This window comes from Psammomys obesus, unplaced genomic scaffold (assembly GCF_907164565.1).
Source record: "Psammomys obesus unplaced genomic scaffold, mPsaObe1.curated_primary_1811, whole genome shotgun sequence".
Taxonomy (NCBI): Eukaryota; Metazoa; Chordata; class Mammalia; order Rodentia; family Muridae; genus Psammomys; species Psammomys obesus.
In genome coordinates this window covers 3,920,004-3,944,890 of record NW_026590405.1, presented here as the reverse complement: position 1 = coordinate 3,944,890, position 24,887 = coordinate 3,920,004, and the positions used below count along the sequence as shown (strand labels likewise).

At 44.8% G+C, this 24,887-nt stretch overlaps 1 protein-coding gene and 1 non-coding gene across 2 annotated transcripts in view; one reads left to right on the top strand and one right to left on the bottom strand.

The window, feature by feature from the left end:
* Positions 1–24,887, bottom strand: part of Btbd9 (BTB domain containing 9) — a 340,575-nt gene that overhangs the window by 81,699 nt on the left and 233,989 nt on the right. Inside the window, exon 8 of the mRNA XM_055607113.1 lies at positions 1,971–2,160. Within this exon, the coding sequence (XP_055463088.1) occupies positions 1,971–2,160 (190 nt within the window). The remainder of the gene's footprint in view (positions 1–1,970; positions 2,161–24,887) is intronic.
* LOC129676751 (U6 spliceosomal RNA) lies at positions 14,162–14,264 on the top strand. The gene has a single exon (XR_008720119.1). It is a non-coding gene; the product is annotated as a U6 spliceosomal RNA (small nuclear RNA).

Here is a 24,887-nt window from a genome sequence, read left to right as displayed (position 1 = left end):
AGTGTGTGGAACCACTGAACTGACGATGAATATTGGGCAATATTGAGGTAAGGTGACTGAGACAGGAAGGGGAAAGACAATGGAATTTCATTTTAGCTGGCGTGGGTTGAGACACACAAGGACACAGACAGGCAGGGGTAGGGTGGAAGGAAGGGAAGGGTACCCACTGCTAGGTAAGTGACCGGGGATGCAGAAGCCATTAGAGGAGAGTAGACAGAGGTACTAAGTTGCCTGTTTGCTTCCATCTTCATTGGTAAGAAGACTGGTCTTCAAATTAGAAATGGCAGAACAAACATAATAAAGAGAAAATTGAAGTCCCAAATAGGTGGAGCAAAAAGAGTGTCTAGTCAATTTAAATGATTTCAACTCTTCTGGCTCAGATGAGTTACACTCCCAGCCCGCTACAAGAAATTGCAGATGTAATCTCAGAGACACGACTGGTAATCTTCAAGAAATTGTAGGGGAGATGGCACCAGAAGACAAGAGAAGGACAACTGTTAGCACATTTGTGAGGAGGGACAAACTCTATTGGGAGACACAGGCACAGTTTACATCATCCATGACAGAGTCCTAGAATGCCTACTGTGTAGACAGCAAGAGCGCACAGTGAGTGCACACAGCCCAGAAAATGGTAAGAGTACGGCTGATGAGTTCATCTGGCCCCTAGTGCTGACATCCCTCCCCCCATTTCAGCTCCTATGATACTTGGCCTATGATGTGACTCTTGATGAAATGGGGTTAGCTGAAGTGAAGAAATCTAATCGTCTCAATGCAAGATGTCCTGCGCCAACTCATCGACACAAGTAGGAATCACAGAGCAGCATTAAGCTGTGGTTGTTGTCCTGAGCACCAACAGGCGTGTGCCTACCTCTGCTGTCCTGTGCTGGTTCGTTCTTCCTATAGACTGTCTACGAAGAGAGCAGGGAAGAGCGAGCCGAGTGTAGAAGAACTCTGTGAGGGGCAGTCAATCACGACGTGCCAGCACCTCTACAGACTGAGGCAGACACTTAGTTCCCAATATGAGCCCTTCAAAGGCCTTCTTAGGACCAAGGGAGAAGAGGACAGAGGGGAAGGGATAGTAAAGGATGGGAGATGAGAGGAGGGTATAGGAGAGGAGTGAACAGGATGAGAGGGAAACAGGATGGAAGGGGAGAGGGTGGAGAAGGTAGAAAGGGAGAGGATGGAAGGAGAGAATGAGAAAGAAAAGGAGAAGAGAAAAGGGGAAGGGCAGGAGGGGAAGAGAATGGAGGGGAGGTGAGAAGGGAAGAGGATGGGGAGGGAGAAGATGGAAGGAGAGCGGAAAGCAGACAAATGAAAAGAAATAGTATCAGCCAGGCGTGGTAGCCCACGTCTGTAATCCCAGCTCTCAGGAGGCAGAAGTGGGCAGATCACTGTGAGTTTGAGGCCAGACCGGTCTACAAAGTGAGTCGAGGACAGCCACAGGCTACACAGAAAACCCCTGCCTCAAGAAAACCAAAAAGTATCTACTTGAGACCCAATGACCTTGAGAACCAACTTTCGCAAGGGGGGTTCATCAGTTTCAGACTTGAAAACTAATAAAATCCTACAAGTCAACCAAAGTTAAAGTTCATTTCTTAAAACAAAATGGGTCAAGAAGAAACTCAAGGCCACTTTAAAGGTTATCTAGAACTAGGCTTCACATTTGGGTTTCTTTGGTTCATATACAAAGTTGTTTACTGAAGCTGAAAATAGCTTTTTATCGACACTGCCTCTCAACATCACCTGTTTAAGGCTGCAGATAGTTAAGAGAGAGTCCTCTTATTCAGTCCTCTCCCCCAACACCGACTTCAAGTCTAATTTTAATGTAGCTCCCCACTAAAACTCCATACGGACAGCTGGCCCTCCTGCCCAGCCTCTAGGGTTTATACATAGGAGAGTTTCTTCTCTGAAGCCAGCAGTGATCATGTGTATTTTCATTTTTTGAACTAACAAATGCAAAGAAATCTTACCGTATTGACCCAATCATGTATGGTTGTGACAGCTGAACCACAATCGCACCACTCCCCAGCTGGTGACACGTGTAGCCAGAGTCCCAGTCATAATTCTTAGTGTCCCCATTCAGCAAGGCATTTCGGCTCCGACTGACTCCTTCAATCACACTGGCACAATCGGCAATCGTTGCAACATTCTCCACGGGAACTGTAAACGCAAAGCACAAGATCTAGCATTAGGATAAGAGGAGCCAAATATATCCCTGTAGCATGCTCAGAACAAAATTAATTAATTAGCATCTCAAATCAACAATAAAAGGGAAACTTGAACATCGCCATTATCTTCAGATAAGAGTTTCCATGCCAAATAATTAGACAAACAAAAGCTGAACTTCGGGCTGGAATATCCAAACCATATGTAGCGATTCATTCTCAAGTATTCACCATAAAACACGGTAACACAATGCAGAACTACACCGTAAAACGTAACTCAGCGAGGAACTATTCAGGGCTTCAGATAGAGTTTTCATGTGTGTCTGGGGGTTGAACTGGGGCCTTGCGCACTCTCTGAAGGTGTTCTATCACTACGCTGTGCCCTGGCCAGCAACCAGGAGGGACCAGTGAGTGACAGCTTCATACATGTTGCTGGAAAACTTATCCATCCAGCAACTTAGACTCTGTAGAGCAGGAAAGGGGCCCAGGACATTGGTATCAGTTCCTTTTCAGACACACTGTTGGCTCCAGCCAACTGCTCCAGTGCGTCTACTGTTTGCTGTGTGGCCACACAGGGGACCTTGACAAAGCAGCACTGTGGTTCTGAGTCTCCCTCTAGACGTTAAGTCCATATCAACCTGCTCACTGATAGAAGTCAAGGGCTCCAACAAAACAACAGCTGTTCAACATGACGGAGGTTCTCAAAGCACTAAGATATGGATGAGGAAAGTCAAGGATGTGGGAAGTTCTCGGCTGTGTATTCAAAATTTTGATCACAATCTACAATCTTTAAACACTTACGTCACTTCACCAAACTCTACGTTGTCCACTCAGAAAAGATGGTGAGTAATAGCACCACCATTGTGCAGTCCAGAACAGTCTAACTTTACAGTGGTACAAGCAAACACCTTTATGTCATCTTCTAAACAATGACTGTATTTTCAAAGTTGGACAAGCCTGTGCTGGTTATTGTCAGCTTAGTTGCTTTGCTCTCCACAGAGAAGGAAGACCACCACCAATAAGGAATGCAGGGAGGAAGTGGGTGATGAATCCCTTGACTCCACAGTAAAAACGCTTTTGCAATTCTCAGTAAGGACAGTGTCCTTGCACAAAGAGGGCTCAGGGAAAAGCTCCATAGGACTCTTCCTTCCCTGCCTGCCTCCCCCAAGACAGGGTTTCTCTGTATAGCCCTGGATGTCCTGGACTTACTTTGTAGACCAGGCTGGCCTCAAACTCACCAAGATCCGAGTGCCTCTGCCTCCCCGAGTACTGGGATTACAGGCGTGTGCCACCGCGCCCAGCTTCCCTAGGACTCCCTAGGTGAATGGTCTCCTTAAAGGGTACGGTAGACACTGGTGCCCCTTTGTTTCCTGGGAGAGGGGAGTCTTCTGTGATTTCAGGATGCAGAGCACTGGGAGCAGGGCTCAGACACTGAAGGAGCCTGGCAGGAACACAGAGCCCTGGTCCTCAGGGACACAGTGCTGCACACATCATCCCCACCCAAGTTCTACCCAATCCAGCCAGGTGGCTCTGCGGATCATGTCCCTCAAGGTCCCAGAACAACAGTTTCAGTCTTAAAATGTTTTCCCAAAGGTAACATAACCCTCTACTCACAGCCCATTGGCCAGTGCAAGTTACATGACCTTACTGAACTTGAGGTTAAAGGAGGGCAGAAAGCCATCCAGTCCTGTGTAAAAGACAGGTGCTCAAGAGCCAACACTGAGTGTTACATCTGCCACAGACATTAAGTCAGGAGTAAAACATTTCATGGGCAGGTATATTTGGTCACTTGCTTAAAGTCTATAAAATACTATAATCTATGGATATTACAAAATGTAATCTGCATAGGGACATTTCTTCGTAACGGTAGATGACAATCTAAAAGTGTCTTTTAAGTTACTGAATAAGAGGCTTTTTCTTTTAAAGGAATATGTCAATGTGTACACATACATGTACAGTCATATATAAAAATGTGTGGAAACAGAATTACACTCATGGGTATGGTGGAATATGGTGCTATAGATATACAACCTTCAACTTCCATAGATCTGACCAAACAGTTAGCAAGCGAATTGTGAAGTTTACACTCTCCACTCACTGTTCCATTTCCTCAGCAACTCTTGGAAAGTTGAATGAACGAGCAGGAGTGATTGGTCCATCGGTGTAGCTTTTGTTTCTCGCCTTTGCCAAATGAACTTTATTTTCCCGTTGCCCTATAAAATGACCCTCAGTCTTTCTCCTGTGAACTGCCTATTTTTCTGTTTTCCTATTACACATTCAGTTTTCATCAGTTCCTGTACATGTAGGGTTTTCTTGAACCAGCACTTCAACTTTGTTCTTTGTTTTCAGCTTCACTAAGCTCTTCTCTCTATTATTTCCTCCATTCCTTCTGTTAATTGGGTTATTAAAGGAGGTTTTTCAGAGGTTTGGTAATGTTCTGTTTCCTGACCAATGAGCCCATGCTTCTGCTCTCTAAACCCTACACGCATAGTTCTTGTGGGTTTTCTACACAGGAATATTTAAATGTTTTCACATATTTTATAAAAATGAGAAAGATGGTGAGTCTGACACACACACACACACCCAATCACTTAAATGCTCACAACCTTGGGAGACAACTCAGTATTCCTAGCTGTCTTTGCTGATTACGGAGTGCATTAGTTTCCATCTACACTGTACTTTGTTGCCTCAACATTTTGTCCCTGGATGATGGGACATGATCACGCATGGATATCAGGGACTATCACAGGCCACAGCTGGCATGAGCCTGTGCTCACTGGGAGCTAGGCCAGGACAGACATTCACAGTTAGGCTTGTAGAAGAAGCCAAGCACAGGACACATGGGCACACAGCATGGGCACACACAACCATGGCCTTAGTGTCTTCTACTCATGCCCACGCGTCTTCTTAGAACACTAACGGCTCCTTGGTGGCCAACCCCACCTCCTGCTTCTTAGAGCACAGCATCAAAACATTACCACCTCTCTTAATCTCACTCCTACTTTTTGGTCTCAATCAACGCAAAGAGCAAATGACGGCAGGAAAAAGAATGGAGAGGACAGCATCTGGGTCCAGAACCCATCGGTGATGGCCTTCTGTGAACCGCTACAGTGTGGAAATAATAATCACTTCAGCTTGTCCCAATCCTTAATAGCCACGCTGGTACGTGACTCTGGCTGGACTGACAATGAGAGGTGTACTGAGCTTCCCCAGGGCAGGAACTGTTGCTGCTTTGTTGTTGTTGTTGTTGTTGTTGTTGCTCTGTGAGGCTTATTACTTGACCTCATTAACCAAGCTCCTATCCAAAGCCACACAGATCTTAAGTCACAGAAAAGTAGAAGAGCACCACCTTCTTGGGGGAAGTTTCCTTAGGAAAGTAAGGCATGGTCAATCTCTGGATCCCGACCTAGAGAGAAGGGGCCAGTGACCATGGCAGGAGAGCTGCTATGTAGGTCGTACTTGGCCCGTCTGCCCTCATAGCTTGTTTTGTCAAAATCTGACCCATGTATAAAAGTCTGGACACTAATGGCAAAGTACTTATCGAAACCACTTAGAAGTACAAAACGGAAGGAAGGAAGGAATACAGACTACAGCGTGGCTTTAAAAGTCATAAAAGGTCTTTTATCTGTTTTTCTTCAGGTTATTACTTTTATAGGTTTAAATTTATTAAAAAAATTTTCATACAATATATTTTGGTCATACCCTTTCTCCTCTCCCAAGCTGATCAGATTATAGAAGCTGTGACAGGAAAGGTTTGTCCCAAATGTCACCACTGACCACACCAACATTTAGCGGTTACTTCCTCCATTTCAGCAGAAAATTCTTGGATTTTTTAAAAAAAAATAAATTTAGAAATTGCTTTTATTGTGATCGTTGCAGGAGTGGGTCTTTTTTTGTTTGTTTGTTTTTTGATACAGGGTTTCTCTGTGTAAGAGCCCTGGCTGTCCTGCCTGGCTAAATTCTTGGATTATTAATTCTTCTCCTAAAAATGCAAGCCTCAGCTTGCCTACCTGGCCTGCTTAATACATAGGATCAAATACATTCTGGGGTCTTTGTGCTAAGAACTGGAGAGCGTCTCTACCGAGATGCAACACAGGAACAGTGCACAGCTGCTCTCCCTAGGTTGGGCCACTTTCTGTTTAGAAGTTCATTACTGTCTTTCATATGAACCTGATAAATTTATTAAAAACACCATCTGGATAGGATTCGGCTTTGTGCTATATTTCCAGTCTTCCAGTCTCTTGCTTGGTCCCACTGGAATTTCTGTCCCAATTTGTGCCACTTTGTTTACAAACCCATGCTGCCAGAACCCAGCATCTTGCGTCTGTCTCTTCCTAGGTTTCCGCTGCCATCCTCAGCCCCATTTCTATTACAACAGCCTGTGCTAGGAGCAGGAGACAGGGGAACTGCTTGGGAAGAAATTACTTTTCCCCTTCATGCACACAGCAATTCTGCTCAGATAAATTTAATTTGCTGCTTCTGAATGCAAAAGTTGCATGTTAACAAAGTGCATACATTCTGCAGGTTTATGGAGAGCAGAGGGCCTGGGCTATGGGTGTGGCAGTAAAAGCCATCCGAAAACATTTCACATCTCCCCTCTCTTACGTAGTTCAGGGGTGACCAACAGCTTGCCACTAAATCTTATTTATTTATTTAGGTTTTTCAAAACAGGGTTTCTCTGTGCAGTCCTGGCTATCCTGGAGCTCGCTCTGTAGACCAGGCTGGCCTCAAACTCAGAGATCTACCTGCCTCTGCCTCCTGAGTGCTGGGATTAAAGACATGTGACATCACCGCCCAGCATACCAGTAAATTTAATTCAGGAGCAATACATTTTTAAAGGCAGAGTTACTTCACTAGGACACGACTTGAGGGACCCCAGAACAGCTACATTTAAAGATCAGAATGGCAGCCTCTTACTTGACTGTTTCCAGAGCTAGTCTCCAGACATGAAAGAAAACACTTTTTTAAAAATATTTATTTATGTATTGTATGTACATGGGTGCTTTGTCTGCATGTACTTCTGCACACCAGAAGACCTCAGATCCCAAAGCTATGAGTGCTGGGAATTAAACTCAGGACCTCTGGAAGAGCAGCCAGTGCCCTTAACCTCTGAGACATCTCTCCAGCTCTGGGAAAAGCTTTCTTGAAGCAGGCTCTTTTCAAATGAAACAACCCTTGGTGCTTACAACAGATCGTTATCCTCACGTCCTGCGGCTTGTGGTGGGCTTTCTTGACTGTTTTTGTGGCTGCTGGATCACAAAACTGCATCCTGATAGCCCCACCACTTACTCAGTAAATAGGAGCTTAATATCTCACAATAGATTTTTCTTGGAAGGTTTTCTAAGCAGAGAGCCAAGATTTAGACACAAAGTATTTCCTGATTTAAGACCTAAGCAAGGCTACTGTAGCTTAAGGTCCTGCCTGTCCATCTCCCCAGCCTCACTGCTGTTTGGTCTGAAGGAGCTCATAACCTCAGGGCCCATTAGACAAGCTCCCAGGCCAACTGTAACCCAACTTTCTGCCACATTCCATTCTTCTAAAGAAAAAAATATCCACAGCTGTTTTTTCTTAACAGCATAACAGCTGTAAACGAACAATAGCTAATTAGAGAACAAGGCCATCTTTCTTGAAAACTATCAAAACACTGCACAAATGTATTTCTCAAAGCAGGCGCTGAATACACTGGTTCCTGGTTTTATCTATCGGAAGAGAAATCACTATCACAAGTAGCATATGATCATGTGTCAAAGCTTCTTCCAGGTTCCTAGGGGAGAAAAACCCCACTCTCCCCAAACACAAATACAACCCAGAAAGATCCAGGCAAAACCACCAACCTCCCAGTCCCTTCAGAAGACCATCAGAAGGAAGGAGATGACAGCACTGCCTGGGCCCCTACTCAGCCTTCTGCCCCGCTTTCTTCTTGGTTTTCCACTTGTAGGCGAGCGTCAATCAACACGTGCTGATCACTCCTCCTGCCAGTTCCCATCTTCACACTGCACCGTCCACATCACAACATCTGTCCACACTACACTCCCACAGTGTGCTCTCACAATCATGCTGAGCTGCATCTTGGCCAGCACAAGAGAGGCAGTAGCTTTCCAACTCTTCAACTGTGCTCCCAGCCCTCAAACCTGTCCACTCTGACGTTCTAGCCCTGAACACTGCGGAGTAAGCGGGCACTTTCTGGAAGATGAGAACTCAGAGAAATATATCCCAGGAGCTGATGAGGATGAGCTGGGACAGTGGGCCAGAGATATGAAAGCTGACGGGGACCACTGAATTCACTCTGTCCTCACACTGGGGCCTTTGAAGGCAAATGCACTGCTAAACAGCAATACCATTCACTCTCTTGTGCCGTCTGGCAATCTGGGGTTTAAGTGATGGAGGTGTTGGTGGATAAATTTGCAGAAGGCTTTAAGAAACAAGCATGGGATGTTTAGCAACACTGACCACTGCAGTGTGCCCGAGGGGGACTCACTCTAGGCCAGCCTTGAAACCCTGGACAAGGCCATGTCCACTTGTATGAAAAGCCAGCCAGCCAGCCATCCCCAGCTCTAAACTCAGGCATCGCTGTGCCACTGCAATGTGACAATCTGCTAGAGAAGCAGACGCTGCCCTGAGAGGTTATTCATACTGCTAGCCTGAAAATATACCCAGCACAGTCACGGAGACTGCTTTTGCAAATTCTGGAAACCTTCTGGAAGGAATGTGAGAAGCTGCACAGGAAAGGCAGGATTATTTTTATTTTCACTTTTTATATATTTATTTTTATTATTACAGGATTTTTTCCTTATGTCTTGAAAGATGCAGAAACCAATGAATACTAGATACACAATACTAGATTACAGAGCTTGTCAGATCATAACATTCTGGGACCTGAGAGGAGAGATTCCTGCTGAGGATGGGGAGCAGCTTCTTACTGTGCCCAGAGAACACAAACGTGTAAACATCTCTGAAAAGCCCCAGAGGTGTAGAGGTTTAATGCTCTTGTTAGGAAGTGATTATTATTTTTAACTAACCCTTTAATAACCTGGTAGTTTTTCCTTAAGCTGGAGGCAGAAACTGGTTCTAAATTCAATAATTTTAAGATCACAAACAGCCCTTGAGTCTTAAATGTTTGAATAGTATCAACAACTACAAATTTAAGCTTTCACTAAAGCTGTAGCAGCAGTAATGTGTGCAAACACCACACCGGCTCCTGAAGTTACAGAGAAGTCCCGACTATCTGTGAGGATGCTGTGCAAACTCCACAACAGGTTCCTGTGCAGCCCCTTGAGGCCTACAGAAGGCTGACAGTAACAGTGGGTCTCGGAGGCCATGGCCCCCAGTTGGCCTTGGCCAATTAGCAGAGAGGGATCTCAGGAGAGCACCATTGTCTGAAGGAACAAACATGTGGGTAAAGCTGGGAGAACTTCTGAGCAGGAGGGTCAAAACAGGGCTCTTTCACTATGCTCTTCCCAGGGCATGGCCAAGGGAACAGCTGTTCTCTTAAGCCTCTTAGTTTTCAGCTCAGGCACCATCAGGATCATGTGCCCTCAGTGAGGAGCTTCACTGGGACACTGAGAAAATGTGGCACCCAGTTTCCAGGCTAGCCTAGGATGCGCTGGGACAGCTGGGCTCATGCTGTCGAAGTCAAGTGTTAAAAGTTCCAAAAAAAAAAAAAATGCCATCATGAAACCACAGTTCACATGACCTTCAGGGGGCCTAGGTCAATCTACACAGAGGAAATAAGATGATGCTATGGCTTTTATTATTATTATTATTATTATTATTATTATTATTATTATTATAAATTTACAGGAAAAAAAGGCTTTCCTCAACTAGAATGAAAGTTACCTTTCACTGCTCTTTAGTTACTTTAGTAGCCTACTGCTAGTGCTCTGGAGCATACAAAATAAACACAGCATTTTCAAATGACATTCTGAATACTTTCATATCCCTTAGGAAGCTCTGGGGTCTGCATTTTAGCTCTCCTGACCTCATGTCTTCATACTGCAGGCATGAGGAAGAAATGGCAATCTCTCCACTCCATCTTCTGCTCTAGAGACAGTCACTAAAAAAAGCAAAAGCTGGAAAGCAGAGACCCCAAAACTAACCATGACTGCGAGTCCAATTTTCTAAGCAATCTTAAGGAAGCGATTTAACCATCTCTGACTGTTTTCTATTGTGTGGTAAGAAGAGCCACTCCTTTTTCGCCCCACCTCCTGTGACACGAGCAACTTGGTCAGATGAGGTTTACTTTGAGTTTCAGGAAAATGAGCCCTTGCTGTGGTCCTTCCCCAGTCACCAATGGCCAGGTCTACCCCACAGAATGAGGGGTGGGCCTGGTATCTCAGATCCATGAGTCGCACAAGATTTGTGTGCTCATGAACCACCTTGTGATTGTAAAAGGATGCGAGTAAAGGAAGGAAGAGCCAATAACAATTCTACTGACCTGCAAAAAACTATTAGCACCTGCTAGTGTAATATGCAGCTGGCAGTTTCAGAATAACCGAGAAAGCAGTTCCTTCTGGTCGATATTTGCTGGGGACAGCAATTTCTGACCTACTGAATCAGATCAGGATCATCTGAGTCATTAGAGCAAAGAAGCCTCTTTGTGCTAACAGTCCAGGGCCAAGCAGGCTCTTTCATTAAACAAAGGCTTCTTCCCACAGTTGCCTTCCAGACAGGTTCCAAGGGCTATCACAACACTAGGAATAAATCAAAACTCATTTAAAAACACACACACAGCTGTAAGGCGCCTTATAATTTATCAGCACCACTGTGAGTGAAAAATGCCAGGTGGCTGTCCTACTCTTCCTAGGAGAAGACAGGAGGAAGAAGAGAGGAACAGAGAGGGAGAGGAGAGAAAAGAAAAGGTCCCTGAAGTATTTAGATGGTCTTCAAATGTTCATCATTTCCTTGGGGTGTGCTCGTTGCCAAGCTGACAGATGTTGCAGGAAACCTGCACTGTTCTGAAGAAAGGCTAACCTTTCAGAAGTGGAAGGAGGCGGGAGGAAGCCCACTGTTCAGTGAGGAGATGACATTAAACCGGACAGTAAAGCACCCTTGGTGTGCTGGATCTGAAAGGTGGTGTGCTAACCCTGCCACAGAGGACTGGCCCGGAAGACCTCTCATCTTACCACGACCTTCCTTGCTCAGAGTGTAAACTGGTTTTTAAACTAAATTTTAAAATGATCACAGCAGTCCAAAGGTTGCTGATTATGTTTCAAGTCATCATGATTCTAAGTGATAAGTTGTACAAAATTCCCCAAGGGAGTTGTGGACAGTCCAGCTGTACTCGCTCCCAGACTCTTACCCACTTGCTATCCTAATAATTCCTCCTTATTACACTTTGCATACACACACACACACACACACACACACACACACACACACACACACATATGCATTTGTGTGAATGTGCATGCATGCATATGCACAGACAGACACACACACACACACACACACACACACACACACACACAACTTGCATGGCTCTTCTTCAGGCTGGATCTTTGACATTTCATGAAGAAAGCCACCAAGCAGAGGGCTGAGAAGGCTGAATACTAATTCATGACATAAAGTAGGCTCGGCAATGCCTAGCCCATTCCAACAGAGCAGCAGCAAGCCAGCCTGTGATGGCTCTGCAGAATCTCCTCAGTGTATGCAGTGTCCACGTGGTAGAGCTGGCTGACCACGGTGCTTCTGTAGTCTTCCTGAAGAAGATGCATCTCTTCTTTTTCTCTAAGCTGTATTTCTTGCATTCCCAGCTCTAAACCTTCTGCTCAAAATCCACATATTCTTGATCATCAGTGTGACAGTTCATCATTTTTCCTGTGCCCTAGTTTCACGGAATGTTTTGTCCGCTTTGTTGAGGGGTGACTCACCCAGTGTCACCTGGAAGGCAGGCAGATTAACTAATCTATCCATTTAGAGATTAACAGTAATGGGACACAAGGAAAATTATACCTCCAGCCTGAAAAACCTGCAATTGCGAAACCATTTTAGAGAAGAACACCTCCATTTATATCAATTATCTTGTTTATCAAAGACAATGAACCGCCGGCCGGTGGCAAAGAGGTTCAGGATGTGCAGTGAGGAATAATAGGACCTCACGAACCTGGAGGCCGATAGCCATTTGCCACTTCACTTGGGGAGGTGATACTCATGGTGTCTGTTGTATAACTTTCCCCACATTAACTTTGAAATGTCAAAAGCAGGTAGTTAATTGTTTATTATACAAAATGTCACATATGTAAAACACTCAGATATAAAATTATTATAACTGATCTTCCACAGAAATTCTGCCTTTTAGCTTTACAGCTTGTTTGTCAGTCTGGAGCTCAGTTTAATTGCCATTATGTAGGCTGTGCGTGCCAGGCAGTTACTGTCTGAAGAATAATATTCTCTGCATGTGCTATGTCTTCAGCCAGTTGAAAAATAAAAATCACATGATATGAAATTACTATGTCCTCAGAAGAACGGGGGATGTCAGAGCAGCAATGTCATGAGTTCTGGCCATGCTCTGGCTGAGACGGAGTCCAGAAGCTAATGACGCAGTGCTGACGGGAGGGGCTAAACTAGGCAGACTGCGTGGACACTGCTGTCACGTGGGAGTCACCACCTGCAGGAGTTAAGTCTCAGGGTCTGGCAGGTGTCCAGAGTCCAGCCCTGCTTTCTGGGCTGCCCATTACGCCAATCTTGCCAGACTCACCCTCTGGCAATCTTGCTATGTTTAAGCTCAAATGATCCAGTTTCCCTCAGGAGCCATAAAAATCAGAAATACATGAGTAGGTAAGAATCTCGAGAGAAAGGACGCAGGAGAAAAGCCCGGAAGTGTGCCTCTATGAAGGACCATGCGGGAACATCTGGGCTCCTCACTGTCCTATTAGATACAATGTATCAAAATCTCTGTGGCTAAGATCAGTAGACGGCAACAGACACAGACGCACTATGTGGCTGCTATGCAGCTGTCGGGGGCACAGAAGCAAAACACGCTACTTCTCTATTCTGTGCCAGTAGTTGCTTACTCCCACCAGGACCAACTAAGGTGCCCTTTCCAGGGAAGTGCGTGCCAAACAAGCGAGGACAACAGCACTGATCTGCAGGACTGTCAGGAGGGTGACAAGGTGCTACATGCAGTGTAGGCTGTCTAGCACTCAGTGGGACTGCAGAAAGGCACTAATACAAGATCCTGGTCATGAGAATACTGAGACAGAGTGAGGTGTAGATCTTAATATATGAACAAGAGAAGTGCAAAACAGAGGATTCATAGCACAGAACAGCTCCTGAAATCAAACACATTCGAAACTGTTAGCCTTATCATTGTAAAACAAACAAACAAACAAACAAACAAGCACATGCACATTAAGGAAATACTTAAACATATGAGAGCTATTGTTATCTGGAGAAGGGACCAAGAGCAGGGCTCAAAGAGGAAGAGTCAAGAGAAGGCTTTGCACAGACCAGGAGCATACATGCTATGGTCTGAGTGAAGTCTGTCTGCCATCAACACAGCTCTGTACTTAGGATTCTTACTCAGAAACAGAACAATCCTCCCAAAGGCTACAAAGTAAGGTGTTCCCTTTTGTTCTATATCAGAAATTTAAGGCTTACAGAGAGCAGCTATTTCACAAGATGACTTTATTGATGCAGCCAGTTCTCATTAGTCACAAATTTATTAAACTCAAAATATCGTGTCTTGCTTATTATATATAAAAAAAAAATCAACAACACAGTGCAGATGGGATTTGGTTGATATGGGTCTCAGAATGAAGCGTGTCATTCCAGCCAGCCAGCCTTCCTTCCTCCCTTTCGTTATCTCTTTGTCAAGAATCCAAGAACTATTAGAGCAGTACACACACACACACATACACACACACACACACACACAACCTCACAGTCCCTTCTATTAAAAACAATATAAAGAAAAATATAGTTACAAATGAAAATAACTAGTCTACGAGGAATATTCCAGATCTCTGAGCATCAAACAAAGAAACTTACTCCATACAGCGCTTGCTCCAGCAGTACATGTATTAAAATTGGACAGTACGGAGATTAGCATGGCCGCTGCACAAGGATGACATGCAAATTCAGGAAGCATTTCATTTCTTTTTCTGTACAAGTTACATTTGGTTTTAATTTTTACTAATTACTGTATGTAACTAAAAGAGAAAGAAAGAGAAAGAAAAAAGAAAGAAAGAAAGAAAGAAAGAAAGAAAGAAAGAAAGAAAGAAAGAAAGAAAGAAAGAAAACAAACCAAGGAACTTTAATACAGACAGACCCAGAGAAGAGAGGCAGGGAAGGCATTCTACAGAAAAGACAGACAAAAACTTCAAGTCTATAAGAGAACGCCTGGGCAAGGCACAGTGAGGTGAGAGTGAGGGAGGAGGGGGCATAAAGAAGCACTGCTGGGGGATGGCAGCTGCAAAGGCCCTGTGGTCTCCTGATGGAAGAAGTCCTGCCAGGCTGAGTGTGAAAGCCAGGTGAGGACCTATACCAGATGAAGCAAATACGCTGCACTACACATGGCAACTGTGTTGAGGATTTATCCTGTGGGCAATGGAGAGCTAGATTTTGAGTCAAGGAGCCTCTGGCAGGCTAGTACTCTGAGAAGAATTTCAGAGGACATGGGAAGGCCAGACAGTTGACACCATGGAGGGGAGGGGGTGGTGTCTTGCCCTTCGTTGGAAGCAATGGTGACAAGAGGGCAGACTTGTCATTTTGAATACAGGATCAATATGAAAGTTGTTCCCATAACTTTCCTATAACATAAAGCATCTCTGATCATGTATATTTTATTGTGTCTCCATGGCTCACAGAGGTTTCACCGAGAGCACTTCCTATTCTTTATAACAGGCATCTGCCGAACACTAATTCATCAAAGCAGCACCAGGGAAAGTCTGAAGATGCTCCCAGAGTGACTGATTCGAGTCGGAAGGAAATGGGGTCTCAAGCTTTTCGAACTATCGCTGCTACCAAAGGCCGTCACTATCGCTAAGCAGCAGCCATCTTGTCAGAGCTCTGGTTAGGGGCAGGCATTCGGCCCCTCTGCCCTGTGCGACCCTCTGCAGGGATTGCATTTCTGAATGAAAATCTCAATTCATATTTGCTGTTTTACAGACTCGTTTCTGGAGGACGCCATTGCGAACATTCTAACACTTCTGCAGTTTTACATCTCACTTGAGTCCCTCCCTTTTACACTCTTCTTTATTACCATTTTAGTTGATTTCATCACAGCTTCATGGAAAACAACTTCACTGAAGACCATTTCCTGTCATTACGGGGGCAGAATTGCAGTCATGGCCCGCTTGAGCACTAGGCAGTTTTTATGATAATTTTACCACAGGTAATGTTGTGATTTTTAAGTACATTCTCTCTTGTAGCACTGTGCCGATTCCTGTCCTTAGAAAGATAAGTATCTAATGCAGCTATAAAAGAAACATACCCATCTTCACAATATTAATGAGCCAATAAATTCAAAAAGATTGCAGTGTGTCCCTGCCTGGCTCACCTACCAGGCTCCCATTTCCCCGCCACTGCTTCATTTTACACAAACCAGTGACCCACCCTCACCCTCTGGTGCAGGGGTATGCAGCAGCAAGGGCCCACTGGGGTGGAGACCCCTCCCAAAACATTTACTGCAGCAGGCCTTCCACACAAAGCACGGCCTGCCTCCTATGTTGGTAAGCATGTGATCTGCGGTGCCCAAAGGCCCCGGGGATGTTTCTCGCCAATCCTCCCTCCCATTTACAACATGTCCCCTAACATGCGACAGCACTGCACACACTGAACTGCACCGACTGCACACACGCAGTTTAATGTGCTCTGGAGCATGTAGCAGCCTGTGAGATTAGCGCCATCAGGCTGGTGAAACTCCACGATGGCCCCGCACACGGGTATGCCTCACCTCGCCTTGCACGGTCAAGACTGCTCCCCACACGCACAAGCACACACTAGCGGCTCTCCTGTATCCCACGGCTTCCAACCAGGCTCTCCAGGACTCGGTTCACCTGCAGGTCATCAGGTGAGGCACCAGACTGCAGGCCAGCATCATCCCTCAGCCACCAAGAGGACATTCTAACTGAGCAGGCTACAGAGTTAAGACTTCTGAGAAACTGGCCCTCTTCACATCCAGCCATGTCTCTCCTTCGAAGAAGGTGACATGGAAATAGTTTCACTAAGGGCTGGGAAGATGATGTGGATGTTAAAGAGCCCGAGACACAAACATGCAGAGCTCAGCACAATCTCCAGCATCTATAAAAAAGCCACGTGTGGTGACGTGCTGGGGCAGAAAGAGATGTATCCCTAGAGCTCAATGGGTAGCCAACCAGGCCAAATTGATGAACTCAAGGTTCAGTGAGAAATCATGTCTCAAAAATACGGTGAGGAGGCGATCACAGAAATCCACCCTGCCATAGCACTCCGACATTTACAGCTGTATAGCGCCGTCCCAATACAGCACACACAGGCACATTCACCTCTGCCCACCTAACTAAAAGTTCCTCACAGTCACTGAAAACATGTAAAAAAGAAAAAACAGTTTTCCCAAGTACTCAGGCGTCCAACATCTAGAACCGTGTCCACATTTTCAGGCTCTTCAGTTTAGCCTTCTTCATGAACTACCATAGCTTGAACTTGCACGCCCCAGAATTCATGCTGGAGTCCTCACAGGGCCTTTAAAGACAGAACTAAGGTAAAATGATGGACCTTACCACATATAACCAGTGTCCCTATAAGAAAGGAAGAGACAGATGAAAGGCCAAGAAAGGACACAGGGAAAGTTGGCCAACTCCATGGCAAGAAAAGGGTCACACACAAAAAATGAGTTTGCCTGATCTCTGATCTGAGCTTCCGGCCTGCAGAACTGTGAGCAACTGTGGTTCTACCCTGCAGGCTACCCTCCCACTCTATGGTATTTTTATAGTTGTCTTAACGAAAGAACAGATAACACACGTTATCTACCTTTAATTTAAAAATGTCAGCATTATTCTTGCTGTAAAGGATGACTCTTCCTTCCATTTTACATTATAGTGTGGGCACATTTCTGCACTGCAAGTGGCTGCACAGAAACCCTGACATGTGAGTGTGTTACAAGCCACCCCACTGTGCCCCTTACAGTGGGGCAGTGTGCAGCCCTTCCCCTCACTGGGCTGGAATAAATAACATGCACTGCAGATCCTTACAGAGGCAATGTTTCTGAGTGTTTCCTTGGGATAAACTACTAGAAGTAGAAATAATAAACTGGGATTGTACAGATTAATTTTATGTCAATCTGACTCAGGCTTGGGGAAAGGGCCTCCATAAGATTGGTCCTGTAGGCAAGTCTGTAGTAGACTTTCTTTATTAGTGAATGATAGGGAGGGCCCAGCCCATTGTGGGTGGGGCCATCCCTGGGCTGTGGTCCTGGGTTCTATAAGAAAGCAGGCTGAGCAAGCCATAAGAGAGCAAGTCAGTAAGCAACAGTCCTCCATGGCTTCTGCTTCAGTTTCTGCCTCCTGGTTCCTGTCCTGCTTTAGCTCTCATTCTGATTTTCTTCAATGATGGCCTGTGACAGAGAACTATGAGCCAAAATAAACCGATTCCTCCCCAAGTTCCTTTTGGTCACAGTTTCATCACAGTTAGAAACCCAATCTAAGGTAGAAATTGGTTACTATGTCATAGAGTACCACAGTTTCAGGGGAGGAATACTGGGCTGGAAAATCCGTTGAGTGCTCTGAGCTTACAGAGCTTTTGTGGGAACCTGGAAGGTACTGCTGAGAGCAGTGGACATGATAAAGAGAGGGTACTTCACTGGCGTGGGAAGTCTGAGAGTCCTTAAAGGCTTTATCAGGGCCATTTGGGATTCTGAACTAAGAATCCATGGTCTGGTCAGCTGGAGCTGAAGAACTGGCTGTGGTTAAGAAACTAGAACCACTAAGGTAAAACCTTTGTTTTACTAGGCCAATTGATTACAGTTGGCCAGCACAGATATTAGCAGTGATAAAGAAGAGTTTATTAAAATTAGTATGGATGGAGTATCTGAGAGTATTTTTCCTCAGGGTTAGCACATAGAAACTGTGGTCCAGAGAACGCTGAGGCCACATCTCATTTGATGGCCAAACTTGGTAATGTGTAAGAGTTCCCCCGATGGTCTGATTGTGAAGGTGTGAAGGGGTCATAGAGAGTGGCTGAGGCTTGGGACTTAGAGAGGTTTGGAAGAAGTCTTTGGTGAAGGCGTAGTAGACAACCCAGGATTGATGGGTCATGGAGAGAAGCTGAGGCTTGGCACCATGGAGCAGGGTCAGAGTCCCTCAGGAGAGCCAACGAGGTGCTACTAATAAAGTACAGCCCAGATGCAGCAGAAAATCCCAACATTTTGGAGACATCAGTTACCTTGGGAAACTATCAAGGAAAGCAGCAGCTAGAGTGAAGCCAGCCCAAGCCAAGCAGTCAAGCTGTATGTACCAAAGGTGTCAGAGCTGGAGAAATGGAGTGTTTCAAGGCCTTTTAGGGGCCCTGAGGATCGTGAGGGCCTCCCAAATATCAAGCACTGAACCTTTTATACTGTCGAAATTTGGTTTTGCTTTGATTTGAACTTTGCTCTGGTTCTTCCTTCTAGGAATAAAAAAGCATTTAACTTTGATTTTAAAGGATCTCACAGTTAAGAAATTTTGGAATTTTAGAGAAAATTTTAATATTTTAAAGATACTCACATTTTTTTTTAATAAAATGTTTTAATTTTTAAAGACTAAAGCTTTTAAAAGTTGAAACATTTTATATTGCAATATTAATATAATATCTTGGGGATAACAAGAAAGGAAAGGTTATGGCTTAATACCTGATGTATTTGTGTATGACAAGGGGCCAATTGTGCTGGCTAGTTTTCACATCAAATTGACAAAAGATAGCATCATTTTGAAAAAGGGAGAAAATACATCTTTTTCTTAGTTGAGAAAATACATCTATCGGATTGGCCTGCACGCAAGTCTGTAGGGCATTTTCTCGATTAATGATTAATGTGGGAGGACCCAGCTCACCATGGGCAGTGTCATCCCTGGACAGGTGATCATGGATAGAATGAAAAGGCAAGCTGCCTGGGCAGCACAGGAGACCTGGCCCTGGTGGAGAAGGCATGGGTGAGCCAGCCCTGACGGTGAGTATGAGGGAGAGCTGGCTCTGCCACTTGTCTGCTTTGAGGTGGTATGGGTATGGAGGTGATGCCCTCCTCCCCTCGCCACCTGCAACAGTCAGAAGAGCTGGCCCCAAAGTCATGAGAGCTGGAGAGCTAGTTCTGCCCCTCACTAGAGGAAGAGCAGGCCTTGTACCTCCCCTGAGCAGCACAGTAGAGCTGTCCCTGGTGGAAGGGGTACTGGTGAGCCAGCACCCTGGGCTGAGTGCAGGAGAGCTGTCCCAGCCCCTCATGCCAGCTGCAGCACTTGAGAGTGGGCACTGCACTTTGACTGGACAGCATAGTGGTACTGGCTCTGTAGGTGTGGGTACGGGTAAGCTGACCCCAAAGGCATGGGAGCAGAAGAGCTGACCCTCTCTCCTGTGGAGGGCAATATTGGGTAGGTTTGGTGGAGCGGTGTTGAGAGCTCACCCTGGTGGTATGGATAAGACAGCCAGAGAGCTGACTAGCTCAGTACTACTCAAGCCCAGATCCAGGGCTTTTGAGTTGGCCTACCCCCAAAATCTATATCATCTATGAACTATTGGGGTGCAAGAAAGGCTGGTTCTGCTGATCCAACGCTGCAGGATATCCATAACAAAGGGTAACACCAGGATAACTGGGAGAAGTCCCAGTGAGGATCCAATATTGATGGTGTCAGAGAAGCCAGAGACCTTGAACCTGACCAATGACTCATTGCAATGAAGATTTGCACTTGACGATGTGTGGACACAGGGGTATATTGTGGGACACACTGTGACACACTACAGCTTCCACAATAAGGTGTTTTCTATATTATTTTCATTTGTGTGGTTTTTATTGGTGGAGGGAGGTTACAAGCGCAGGGGGTAGACACGAGGGAGTGGGGAGTTGAGTAGGACTGAGGTACATGATGTAAAACCTCACAAAGAATCAATAAAAGGAAAGAAAGCAAGAAAGAAAGAAAGAAAGGAGGGAGGGAGGGAAAACAAATAAACAAACAAACAAACAAAGAAACAAAGAAAGCGAGGGGGAGAGGAGGGAGAGCGTGTAAGCAGAGCAAGCTGAGAAAACCATAAGAGCATGCCATTAGGCTGTGTGTCTCCAGGACCTCTGTGTCAGTTCCTGCCTCTAGGTTCCTGTCTTGAGTTCTTGCACTGACTTCTCTCACTGTTGGAGTGTGACCTGAGAGTTGGAAGATGAAATGAATCCTTTCCTAAGTGGTTTTTGATCATGGTGTTTGTCAGAGCAATGGAAACCCTAAAACAAGGGTATATTTAAGACTCATCCTGGACACTGCCACATGGTCTTCAGAGAATCTGCAGTACACATTCCATGGTATAGCACTGCTCCTTTCTCAGCATCCTCAGTGTTTCATTGAAAACATCTCTGCCAACAAGATCTTAGAGTCAAACTTGACAAGCTGAATTTCAAGTTCACTAGAAAAGAAAATTTCAAAGAATAGCCTAAAATTTTTGGAGGGATGGGTAACCTGAGTGTAGATGCTCAAGATGACATAAAAATAGCTCATAAAATAGAAAAGCTACAACAGACATATAAAGCTGTTATATGCTTTTCTTTCAATGAAAAAAAACCCACTAAATTTCTAGAGAATTTTAAGATAACTAGTCATAGATTTTAGAATTAAAGGTTAAATCTTTAGCCAAAACCAAATAGAAATGAAATTCTAAATGGAGAAAGATGGAAATAACAAACGCACACACACCTCAAGAACGGCAACACTGTAACTGGTCTCTAACCATCTCTGTAGCATGGCCTCTGTCTTATGTTGTAGGTGGGATGGGGAGGGCTGTGTGTTCCTAAGTGAATTACAAAATCCAGTCACAAGAAAAGAAATGACTGACAGATACGACTGACACAAAATCTAAAAGTTCTGCACAACAAAGACAGCATAAAGAACTACCTCAAAGTCTAGAAGATGTTTGCAATATTGAAAGACACAGAATAAACATCCATGATATACAAATTACTAGACAAGCTAAGTAGTCAGAGGGAAAAGTAGGCAAAAAAATACAAGAAGAGGAAATTCATTTAAAAAGAGAGATGGGGACGGAGAGATGGCTCAGTGGTTAAGAGTACTTGCTGTTACTGCAGAGGACATGAGTTTGGTTCATCTGACCCATATCTAACAGCTCACTACTGCCTATAACTTAAGTTCCAGGGAATCTGATGCCCTCTTCTGATGTCCATGGGTAGTGCATACTCAAGTATACAAACACACATTCACACACAAACATTTACATATAATTACTAAAAATTAAAATACTTAAGGGAGGTAGAAATACCTTATCTTACTGAATGTACTCCTACACTGCTTGTATTTTTTTCACTGCTTGTATTTTTCACTGCTTGTATTTTTAAACTGTAAATTAATAACTTATATGAATTTAAATGACACCAAGTAGTGCCACTTAAACAGTAAAAAGTCACTATTTCTTTTACTTCAAATATTTAACTTTTTTGTAATGAACAAATCTGAAATTCCTCTTTGCAATTTGAAGTTTATAATAACTAAGCACATTCACCACACTGGGCATCAGAAAAACTCTGCTCTTTCCTCCCAAGACTCTCCACCCTTTTGCAATCCCTTCCTCACTCTCCCACCAGCCTCTGCAGCCACCATTCTACTTACTCCCGTAGGCTCACCCTGCTGTATCCCCAGGTGAGCCATGCAGTGTCTGCCCTTTCTGTGCCTGCTGTGCTCTGCCCAACATGATCTCCAGTTCCACCCAGGTTATCACATGACAAGATTCATGACCCTTAAAATCTGAGTGTAATCTCTCACATGTGTGTATTCCATCTTCACAGGAGCTGCAGGCCTCTCTTCAACTGACTTGAAATCTCTTCAGCAAATGCTCAGCAGTGAGAGCATATCAGACGGTAACTTAGCTTTGACAGAGCTCCCCTGGTTTTCATCAGTGCTTATTCCCAGCGGTAACGGCGAGCGGCGCCTTTTCTCTACACCCTATCAATACTTACTCTTCTCATCTTTGATAACAGCTATCCTGACAGGGAGAGACCTCTCATTCTCTTTGAATCTGCATTTCCCTAATGAGTAGGGATTGAAGCACCTTTTTCTGTTGGCCATTTGTGTTACTTTTTCTGTGACCATCCATCTGGTCCCTGGCACACATGTTTTAACTGCTTGGATTTTCTTTTGCCTGTCTTTTGAGTTGCTTGAGTTCCCTCTCACACATTTTAGGCAAAATCCCGAACTGGTGTACAGCTTCTAAATACTCTCGTCCCATCTGAAGATCATCTCCATATATTGGTAATTGTTTACTTTGACAGGTAGAGCTTTTCAGTTGCATTTATTTCCTTTTGTTTTTCTTGTATTTCACTTTTGGGGTTAAGAAAAAAAAAACCCACCAACAATGTCCAAATTGATGTGCAGTTTCTCTTTCTATGTGCTGCTACCCGAGATGTCTTCTCTGTTTTCCAGTCTCTGATCTTATGCTTAGGTCCTTAACGTATCTCAAGCTGAGTTTTGTGTGTGGATGTGATAAGGGTTCACGTTCTTTCTTATGCATGTGGATAGCCAGTCTTCCCAAGCCCATTTGCCCAGGAGACTCTTCTTTTCACATTCCATACACCATACAAAGACAAGGGCATCCAGAGAGTGCTCCTGACCACAGCATTGTTATCAGGCCTTCCTTACACGCTAGTCCCTTCCTCACCTACACGCCCATGTTAAAAACAATGGCAGAAGTAAAAGGAAAAAGAGCAGTCTGGCGCTCCCTTAAAGGTGCTGGTAGGCTGAGCCTGCGGCAATAAATGAAACAAGAACACTTCTTTCCCTACTGCATACGCTTGGCACAGAGGTAAAAAACCAACTGTCTGCACGCGTGCAGGATCCTCTCTGGGTTCTTTATTCTCTACTAGAGGATGTTTCCTTTCCTCCCTTCCCCTCTGCTCATGCAGCTGCTTTCCTGCTCACCTACACTCTGCTGCATCAACAGCACAGCATGCATCCCTTAGGATGAGGTGTTAACTTTAACGCACAATGGTAATAGTCCTCCTCCTCCTCTAACTTCACATAAAACCTTTCGTGTTAGCATAGTGGACCATTAGCTTTCAGCACCCCCAGAGCCAGGAATGTCACCGGGTAGCACCTACAATCTATGGCACTTTCCCCTGCTTTGCTGTAACCTGCCTACCTCATGTTCTCACCAGATGCAGCAAATGCTTTGATTTATGGCCTTTTTACCTTCTGTGGCAGAGGAACACTTCCACACAGAAACACGTTACTAGGGTACAAAGTGACGCCCTGGGAACAGTTCTGCCCGAGAAGTGAGTGCCATGCTGAGCGCTGGCTATTCCCCTGAGCTTTTCCCTTCCTTCTACTCCCTAAGGTCTAGCCTGGTCCACGTCCTGCACCAGGGGCTCTACACACCATCCTCTCAGCGTAGTCTTGGGCTCCTGTTCAGTTCAGTGTTCCTATTCCACCTGCTGACACCTCCCAATACACAACTCCTCTCACTGTGCTGTACTCTGTTTAAGTCATTCTCCTCTATTAGCACACATGATCCTCCCAGGAGAAACTGCACCTGTGTCTCCTTCTCTCCCCAGCGCCTAAGGCACAGTTGGCAGACTCTTAATAAATGTCCGCTTAATGCCAAGGAGTTTACAGTAGCTCAATCAATTAAGTTTCACTGACAGAACTAGCCTTCATATCTAGCTTGAGGAACTGGCCTGAGAAGGAACAGACCCCTGGTACAGCATAGTGGAAACTCACTGGCACCATCCTAGGAATCTATCTGCATTAAAGCCCTCAGGGCTCCTTGCCAAGCCTGATGGCAGCTCCTAGTCACACTCTCATCTTCAAATGCTGATGAACTTCCCAAAGCCCAAATCTGTGTTTCTGTGGCAAAGGACACATTTTTCTAAGCAATGTTATGAAGCATACAAGTTATGATACATCATAATTTAACGGGTGCAACCACCCTTTGTAGCCTGATTTCTAATTGTTTGCTTTTCCTGAAATTTTACAGCATTTCTAACATGCTGTTACAATCCCAAAGTACCTATGAGTGAAAGTCACAATCATAGCCCACCTACCTCTATTTATTGCATTCAGCTCCTTGGAGTGAAATATGTGTTGCCTATTTTTGTTGCTAGATAAATTAGCATGTTTATTATGCTCCATAACATATTTTCAGTTCAAGATCTAACTCAAAACACCATTCTTCACAAAGAACGATTTTACCAGCAAAGAGAGTATGTTGAGGGCTCCTCATATCACAATGAAACCCTTAACCTTTCCCACAGTCTGTCTGTTGCTCTCCAAGCTGTGAATTTCTACCCTTGTCATAGTGGCAACTTCGAGTCAGATGGTAGGCTTCTTGTAGAAGCTTTGCAGCTCTCAAACTCCCTTTACATGCCTGGCTTCCGGTTCTGCCAACAGAAGAAACTGGTGATAGACTGGAAGCTGGGAGGCAGAGGTTTGGTTCTCTCCCTAATGCTGAAAGCAGCAGCAGCAGCAGGGAGGCACGAGTGCCTCACAGCTACAACAGCAGGCCTACGCTTTTGGCTGACTTGGGCAACTGCTAACTAAGAGCCACAACAGAAAGCTACTGGTCCTGTGCAGG